Source organism: Petromyzon marinus, unplaced genomic scaffold (assembly GCF_048934315.1).
Source record: "Petromyzon marinus isolate PM22_M1 ecotype Great Lakes invasive population unplaced genomic scaffold, UKy_Petmar_22M1.pri1.0 PM_G_Scaffold_10, whole genome shotgun sequence".
Lineage (NCBI taxonomy): Eukaryota > Metazoa > Chordata > Hyperoartia > Petromyzontiformes > Petromyzontidae > Petromyzon > Petromyzon marinus.
This window is the reverse complement of record NW_027422651.1, coordinates 788,168-797,298: the sequence shown is the minus strand read 5'-3', so window position 1 is coordinate 797,298 and position 9,131 is coordinate 788,168. Positions and strand designations below refer to the sequence as shown.

The 9,131-nt window shown below is 45.4% G+C and overlaps 1 protein-coding gene across 2 annotated transcripts; it reads right to left on the bottom strand.

Moving 5' to 3' along the window:
- Positions 1-981: 981 nt before the first annotated feature.
- Positions 982-7,212, bottom strand: LOC142908641 (uncharacterized). 2 transcript variants are annotated; one of them, XM_076059402.1, is made up of 7 exons: positions 7,129-7,212; positions 6,498-6,556; positions 6,297-6,366; positions 4,047-4,120; positions 2,926-3,034; positions 2,226-2,320; positions 982-1,255 (listed from the first exon to the last, which is right to left on the bottom strand). In XM_076059402.1, exons 1-7 carry the CDS (start codon positions 7,181-7,183, stop codon positions 998-1,000), a joined length of 720 nt encoding a protein of 239 aa, XP_075915517.1. In that variant the 5' UTR covers positions 7,184-7,212; the 3' UTR covers positions 982-997. The 2 variants fall into 2 exon arrangements, with proteins under 2 accessions (XP_075915517.1, XP_075915518.1); XM_076059403.1 differs by lacking the exon at positions 2,926-3,034 and having other exon boundaries at positions 1,067-1,255.
- Positions 7,213-9,131: the final 1,919 nt, after the last annotated feature.

The following is a 9,131-nucleotide window of genomic DNA, read 5'->3' as shown; positions in this document are numbered from 1 at the left end:
CGTCAGGTGTGAAAACCACAGCAAGAGCATTTGAAACGTCGTGATAATTTTATTGTTTTGTATTTTTATTATTTTATTGTTTCTCTTCTAAGTGGTGACTTTACCGAAAGAACCAAGAATATAAAAAGGCAAAATAGTTCACTACTTTAGCCCCACGCCGGTGGTGTTGAAGAGTGAATACACCACAACATTTACAGTTGTAGCGCCTCCTCCTGAGTAGCTCGCAATGTCTGACATTTACAAACTTGAAAACTCGCTAATAACTTAACTGGGGGAAACACAAAGCAATCGTCGCCCCCTACTGCAAAATAATTGCAGACACCTTCTAAACATTAACACCGTGGGGCAGTCATCATTAGACCTCCTTTGCCAGTACCAAAATATAATAAGGGTTTTTCCACTTTTATTACATTTTGGTACTGGCAAAGGAGGTCTAATGATGTAGATGCTCACCCCGAGCCCTCATTACTTTGATAGTGCATTGTCTTTGAGCTGTGTGACGCCTTTTGGGGTCATGTGGTCGAGCACCAATTGGGTCGAGGCTCAAAAGAAAGCCGTCCCTTGGTGTGGACCAATCAGTTTCAAGGACAATGCATCAGATATGATCATAGTGTGTTTTTTTGTTTGCATTTTTACTGCAGGTATTGTGGTAAATGCAGTAACATGAATCCTTGTAAAAAAAGGTTTCAGTTGTGTTGCCAGAAAAAAGTGGAAAAACCCCTTCTCTTATTATTACTGTGGGGCGGTGTTCTCCACCGCAAGCCCAGCGGGCCACCAGCGGCCCCTGGTGGTGGCCTTTAGTGCGGCCCCTGACACGCGGCAATACACAGATCTGAAAACACCTCCCCACCATCGTCGTGCTGGTGTCGAACCCAGCGGTTTCAAACGTGTGGCGGCCCTCAAACTTTACGATGTCTTATCGGCGAACCTGCCCACCCTCCCCACCCTCCCTGCCTCTGAAAATTAGTTAAGAACACTGGTGAGGGGCTTCCATGCGTCAACCAGCGTGGTACGTAACAAGAGCGATGTAATGATAACATCTCAGCGCACCCGACTTGCTGTGCTGTAAAAAGTTCACCACTTGCCTCTGGCCGGCTGCTTCCGGCAACTCTTCGTTTGCCTTCTCTAGGTTTTGCACAATTACGTTTAGGTCCCGATGTTCGTGTTGCGGCTGGTCACGCGATTGTTGCAGCTCCGTCGTGCTTGTAGTGTGCTCTCGCTCCTCCACTGCAAGACTGCTCTCCGTGTTTTGAATCTTATCATAATACAGCAGTGGCAGAAAACACGTTTAGTCATCACTATTTCTGAAAGTAATATTTCCATTAATACCGCACGAGCTTTACTACCCGGCTTCGCCCGGGACTTGGATTCTTGTCTTGGATTAATTTCACATTCCCTTACATTTCACTGACAAAAAACCCTGGAAAAAAAATTGACACTTGCAAGAAATAAAACAGCCGAAACAAATCAATTTGACACGGATGTTTTTCGCTGACAGAAATTTAACCATAACCCACTTATGCGTAAGGTTCGATTAAGGCAACTCGGGGAGGGAATGACGTGGCGAGCTGAAAATCGTCGCGTTCCCTTAGAAATTCCAGACGGCGTCGGCTGTGCAAATTTCACAACGTCAGAGCTCAGCGTTCTAGAGTTTTTGCTGCTTCGCACACAAACGGATCTTCTGCTTTATATTTAAGAGCGCGCTGAAAATAGTCGCGTTGACGTAGAAAATCGAGACAGCTGTACCGCGCATTTGTGCGGGACACGCGGCCTGCGCGGAGGGTCGGGGGGGGGGGATGTGTGACGTCAGCAGGCACATTGCATAACGCTGCCGCATGCGGGTGACATCACAGATGTGACGTCACCGCTCACTTGTGCAATGTTTTATATCAATTATCGTGCCTCCCCCCCCCCCCCAAATAAAAAAAGTCTATTTTTATACATTTTTCATTGTGTACAGTCTGGAAACTACCCACGTGCAAAATTTCAAGTTTGTTGCATGTTGGGAAGTATGCGATACATTTCGAACAAACGCACACATTCACAAATTTTCCTTTTATATATATAGATGAAGATTAAATCAATGAGGCATTAGACCCGCTACATCTTTCAGATACAGTAAAGAGCTGAGATTTGCAAAAAGGCTACAGAAGACCATTCAGATCAAAATATACAGAAATAGGTACGCAGACAATCTTCTACATAAACATGAATGGATTTGTCACCTGAAGTGTGCTTTCAACTTCCTGACGGCGATCTCTTTCAAGACTGAGGGTATTAATTTCTTCCTGTGCTTGCTCAAGTCGTGTTGGAAAGTTGCCTGTCAATTCGCGTAAAACAAACAAAATTGAGATCAACTTTCGCGGTCAGATGCGCAGACATTTGCCTGCCTATCGCACACATATCCAGGCTGTTGGCAAACGCCCACAATGTTAATGCAAGCACACAGTAAAGGCAACTTTACTGTGTGCTTGTCTCTGTGCTGGCTCGCTCTACTTGGTTGTCTGTGTGTGTGTGTGCGGTCTGTGTTTTGAGTATCAAACTTTACTTGCAATTGAGCAATCTTTTGAAATAGCGTGATCAACCGGACTATGCGTTAATTGTGTTTTGACCGACCATCTGTGTTGCTTTACATGGTTTCCAAATTTTTTTTGGGTAAACCCTGTTTGTCTGGTATGCTTCTCTCTCTGTGTCCCCTGTTGTATCTGTGTTAGTTCCCCCTACTTGGGTGTCTTTATATACATCTGAGGTTATGTGTCTCCCCTCTCTCATAATTTAGCTCTTCTGTACCCGATGATGGCTGCTTGTGCTGCTATTATGTTATTTTATTATTTCTTATTTATACGTGACTTTACTGAAAAAACCAAAGAGTAATCCCTGCAGTCACGAAAGCTTCAAATCAAGTCTGAATGTTAATGCACTCACGCTTTATTCCTTCGAGTCCAGCACAGTTTGAACTGGGATCTTGCAACGCGTGAGAGGTCGTTTTGAGTACTTCATTTCTTAACTCCAATAGCTCAGAATTTTCTTTGACCTTAAAGCGAAAGACAGAACGGTGTATGTTGCTAACTCCTGAACAATGCTACGACTACATCATTAGACCTCCTTTGCCAGTACCAAAATATCATAATAGGGGTTTTTTCCCATTTTTTTTCTGGCAACAAAACTGAAACCTTTTTTTACAAGGATTCATGTTATTGCATTAACCACAATACCTGCAGTCAAAATGCAAACAAAACACATACTATGATAATATATGATGCATCGTCCTTGAAACTGATTGGTCCACACCAAGGGACGGCTTTCTTTTGAGCCTCGACCCAATTGGTGCTCGACCAGATGACGTCTTTTGGCGTGTTTTTTGTTTGCATTTTGACTGCAGGTATTGTGGTTAATACAGTGACATGAATCCTTGTAAAAAGGTTTCAGTTTTGTTGCCAGAAAAAAGGGGAAACACCCTATTAAAATAATATGACTGTATACACGAATCTGCTGGGCAAGGCATGCTTTCTGGTTTGCAAGTCATCATTTAATTCAACTAAGTTTTGTTTACGAGAATGAAAAGAACTTGAAAAATCAACGTGAAGAGGTAAAAATGTGTACATCCCATATATTTCGTTGAACAAATGAATGTTGGGCACTAAATACGTTTTAAAGTGGAAATAAGTCACATTTTAGGCATTGTATTGTTATACAGACGTTTGTAAATTGTAAAACCAATGTATTACCCAATGTACAGAATGGCAATAGTAGGCGTTAAAGGCAATAGTTTGGGATAGGAACATGAATACGTCAGTTTTTATTTGAAGGTGATCTTACTCTTCAAAGGATATTTCATGATTGAGAGAGGCATGTCTTTGGGAGCTGAATTTCTTACATTTGAAATCAACAAAGAATATGAGCCTGTATTAGAACAGACCCTTATGTTTGTGCTGTATATACACTAGTTTGTAAAATGTAACACATGACAATTTAATCCAATATTTTGTTCTAAATATGCATTTAAAATGTGAGCAAAAGCGATCAGCTCATGATTTCACACGAACCTGGCTTTCTTTAATCGTCAACTTGATTGTAAAGTCCCACTGCGCTCTTCCCATTTCTTCCACAGCTACTTCCACTGCGTACAACACCCGCATCGTATGTTCAACAAAATATTCTTGGTTCTTTCGGTAAAGTCACGTTGAAGGGAAACAATAAAATAATAAAATATATATAACAATAAAATTCTCACGACGTTTCGACTGTAGCACAAACAGTCATCATCAGGTGTGAAAACCAACGGCAAGAAACATTTAAAAGAAGTGGCGGTTTGTATTCATTTATTTATTTTTAAACGGTGTTTGCATTTATTTATTTTTAAGCGTTGGCACCACGGATAGCGATTTGGCAGTTTGTTTAGATGGACGAGTCCATCTATGTTCAGAAAAGAGGAGGGCGGGGAGACGAAAATTTTATGTATGCTGTCTGAAAGCCAGCATACATCAAATGTCTCTTGCCGTTGGTTTTTCACACCTGATGATGACTGCTTGTGTTACAGTCGAAACGTCGTGAGAATTTTATTGTTTAATATATATTTGTATTATTTTATTGTTTCCCTTCTACGTGGTGACTTTACCGAAAGAACCAAGGATATGAATCGCTGCGGTCGCGAAAGCTTAAAATCAACATTTCAACAAAATAGTTGAGCGCATCAATATTCATCCAGGAAAACCACAACTGTCATTGATCAGCATCGACAGTGCTCTATCCACTGCTCGATGGAGGCCTCCCCAAGCCACCGTCAACCCTCATGGCCTTGCTGCTGCTGCTGCACGCGAGCCGGATCCCATGGCTCCATCTCCGTGGTAGCCGTCCCTCATTTGGCTGCCCAATGTTGTCACCAGCCTCGACATCGACCATCACCCGTTCGAGCGACGTGTACCCGACCAAGCCCAACTTACTTTCACCTTAACACTCGACGCTGCGTGTCTCGAATTTCCGTTCGGTCTCTGATCCTTTTCAATGATCCTTATTTGTGCACTTTTCAGATTTTGTTCCATTCTCACTGTCGAAGTCCAGATTTCTAATCCGCGTGACAAAGCAGGTGATATTCAACGATCGATAACTTCAGTGCCTATTTTTGCAAGTGGAAGGATTCCACACGACCCAGATAACACATTCTCCTGTGGAGGGAGCTGGTAGGAACGTTGGGTTGCCCGGTCAATGGCGGCACCACGTGGTGTATTCCGCAAATATGCCCGACTGTGAGGGCGGGCACAAAGCCGGCGTGAGTAGGTTACACGTTGAGTTTTATAAGGGCACCACGGGGTGACCAGCCCCTCCCCACCCAGCCCCACCCCTCCCACCCCCCACCCAGCCCCTCCCTCCCCACCCAGCCCCTCCCTCCCTCCCCACCCTCCCCTCTCCACCCAGCCCCACCCCTCCCATTTTTGGATGCACGACGAACGGACGGACACAATAATCCCCTGTGGGCTGGTGGTGTAACCAGGAGGTTGCTACCAGTAAAACTCAAGCTCACACCACTTAAATAATCCCCTGTGGGCTGGTGGTGTAACCAGGAGGTTCCTACCAGTAAAACTCAAGCTCACACCACTTAAATAATCCCCTGTGGGCTGGTGGTGTAACCAGGCGGTTCCTACTAGTAAGACTCAAGCTCACACCACTTAAATAACCCCCTGTGGGCTGGTGGTGTAACCAGGAGGTTCCTACCAGTAAAACTCAAGCTCACACCACTTAAATAATCCCCTGTGGGCTGGTGGTGTAACCAGGCGGTTCCTACTAGTAAGACTCAAGCTCACACCACTTAAATAACCCCCTGTGGGCTGGTGGTGTAACCAGCAGGTTCATACCAGTAAGACTCAAGCTCACACCACTTAAATAATCCCCTGTGGGCTGGTGGTGTAACCAGGAGGTTCCTACCAGTAAAACTCAAGCTCACACCACTTAAATAATCCCCTGTGGGCTGGTGGTCTAACCAGGAGGTTCCTACCAGTAAGACTCAAGCTAACACCACTTGAATAACCCCCTGTGGGCTGGTGGTGTAACCAGGAGGTTCCTATCAGTAAAACTCAAGCTCACACCACTTAAAAGCTTCGCACAGCTGGAATCAAGGGGCCCATTTTCTGTACCGCCACTTCACAGCCGAACGGGTTTGTAGTTTACTTACAAGCATGCACCACTGTGCCCAAACAAATATACGATATATGACAGTTTCAGGACATTGGTGCTCTATATATTTGACAAAACCTTCTTATTACTGAGCTATGCATTGCGTCACCATGCACGAGACTCACCTTTGTCCAACGTAACGTTCTTGTTATTTTGAGTCTTTAAATTTAAATCGCCGAGAGTCACCGCAAATGTCTTTAAAGGAAGATGACAGCAGGGTTTAAGCATCAATATGAAATGTGCACGTGTGCACGTTTATACCATTATACGTTTGTCAAGAAATACAATTAAATTAAAACAAAATAAAAAATGTATCGTACATTTACCTTCGTTTCTTGCTTCCGTGACAAGTTAACATATTCCGTGTTTTCCTTTTCTGCTTCAGCTGTCAATATCACCGTACGCACGTGACCCACGTGAGTCAACGACAAGCAAGTTTAATCACTAAACGTGTTACACCGTCAATGTTCATTATCACCGCAAGCACGTGACCCACGTGAGTCAACGACAAGCAAGTTTAATCACTAAACGTGTTACACTGTCAATGTTCATTATCACCGTACGCACGTGACCCACGTGAGTCAACGACAAGCAAGTTTAATCACTAAACGTGTTACACCGTCAACGTCATTATCACCGTACGCACTTGACCCACGTGAGTCAACGACAAGCAGGTTTAATCACTAAACGTGTTACACCGTCAATGTCATTATCACCGTACGCACGTGACCCACGTGAGTCAACGACAATCAAGTTTAATCACTAAACGTGTTACACCGTCAACGTCCATTATCACCGCACGAACGTGACCCACGTGAGTCAACGACAAGCAGGTTTAATCACTAAATGTGTTACACCGTCAATGTCCATTATCACCGTACGCACGTGACCCACGTGAGTCAAAGACAAGCAAGTTTAATCGCTAAACGTGTCACACCGTCAATGTTGAGAATGTACCTCTCGTGAATGTTTGTTGCACTGAAGAGGCTTGGCACTTCAGATCGTCACACATCTCCCCGGTGGCACGGATTCTTATGGACACAGGCATATTGCAAGGACAGCGGTCAGAAAACCTTCGTAGAAAAATCTCCACCATTTAAGACAAAGCGCATCGCAGAGAAGATATTCTTGGTTCTTTCGGCAAAGTCACGTAGAAGGGAAATAATAATCTGTGGATGTGTAGGCTTTGACTTTAACATAGCTATTTCTATGACCAGTCACAAGCTAATCCCTCAGTTATTTCAATGCTAAATTCTCCTGTTTGATTTGTACTAGGTGCCTCTGTGGATGTGTAGGCTTTGACTTTAACATAGCCATTTCTGTGACCAGTCACAAACTAATCCCTCAGCTATTTCAATGCTCGGAGTATCAAGTGGTTGTTTCTGTCTCTCCCTCCATACAGAAACAACCACTTGATACTCTGGTCAAAACCATCACACTACCATATATAGCAGGCGTCACTAAAAAGATTTCCAAAAATTCTAAACAAACACGAGATACAGGTCCGGTTCAATACAGTACACAAAATTTGTGATCTGATCCCATCCGTGAAGGATGTCATTCCTGACTTACAGTACCCCGGGGTTTACAAATTGAGTTGTACCTGCAGTGATTGCTATATCGGGGAGACGAAGCGACATGTCTCTGACCGAATTCGCGAGCACAAATCAGATTTGAAACACGGCAGAACGAATTCTTTTGCCGTAGCTGATCACTGTTACAAAGCTGTGGGTGATCACGATATAATTTTCTCCGATACCAAGGTTCTTTGCAAACCCACGGGTTTTTTTAAATCAGAGATTTCTTCACGAGGCAATTCAGATCTACAAACACAGACACAATTTCAACCGAGAAGATGGTTTCAAATTAAGCAACCATTGGAAAGATGTTCTACCTCCTCGCGGTGCCGGACGGGCAACTGTCGTGAACAGTGCTGTGGGGGGAGATCCAATTTTGATTGGCTCCTCCCCTCATGGCATATGTGTCCACCACAGGGGCTAAACGGGGGCTCTGGACAGGTGCCGGAGGCCCCGGGGGGCCAGGCGTCTATGACGTCTCCTGGCCAAACCCCAATTGGCGGAGCCAGGAGATTGAATATCCACCCTCGGGGCTCCTCCAGAAACAACGAAAAGCCACTACGGGTGGCCACGTGGAATGTTCGGACGCTCACTGCGGAGGAGAGGCTGCCATTCCTCTGTCGGGAGCTGGACCGGTACCGCCTGGATCTATGCGGCATTCAGGAGGTCCGGTGGACCGGCTCTGGCTCCTACCACCATGAGGGGTGGACAGTCCTCTACTCGGGGCAGCAGACTGCCAAACAACAGGGTGTGGCTCTTCTTTTGAACAAAAGAATGAAGGGGGCGTGGGAACGTGGCGGTGAGGTGTGGGAAGCTGTAAGCCCCAGGCTACTTTGGGCTCGCCTTCCCATCAACCGGAGGCGAGGAATGGTGGTCGTGGTTACCTATGCCCCCACCGAAGATGAACATCCGTGGAGGGATGCAGGCAAAGCCGATGAGTCAGATGCCTTCTATGACCTCCTGTCACAGGTGCTGGCTAAAGTGGCCCCTCGGGATAGAGTCATCATGTTGGGTGACTTTAATGCCCGAGTTGGTCATGATACTGGCACCTGGTCTGGAGTGATTGGAGGGCATGGGCCAGATCAGCTCAATAACAACGGTAGGAGGCTGCTAGATTTTTGTGCAGCCCATGGGCTTGTAATTACCAACACGTTGTTCGGGCATCGGCGCATCCACACAACATCATGGATGCATGCCGGGTCCAAGCAAGAACATCTGCTGGACTACATAGTGACGGACCAGCGGATGCGAGCCTATGTCCTTGACACCAGGACCTACCGTGGAGCTGATCTGCCCTCTGACCATCGACTAGTCATCTGTAAGATGCGCCTGCCATTCTTCCACTCCGGTGGTGGGTGTACACCCAGGACCCCATTCCGACCT

Coding starts and splice junctions, on each gene's coding strand:
- LOC142908641 (XM_076059402.1), bottom strand. CDS start 7,183: ATGTGTGACGATCTGAAGTGCCAAGCCTCTTCAGTGCAACAAACATTC. Junction 4,121..6,296: donor GAACGTTACGTTGGACAAAG/GTGAGTCTCGTG, acceptor TGTTGTACGCAG/TGGAAGTAGCTGTGGAAGAA. Junction 2,321..2,925: donor TGGACTCGAAGGAATAAAGC/GTGAGTGCATTA, acceptor GCGAATTGACAG/GCAACTTTCCAACACGACTT.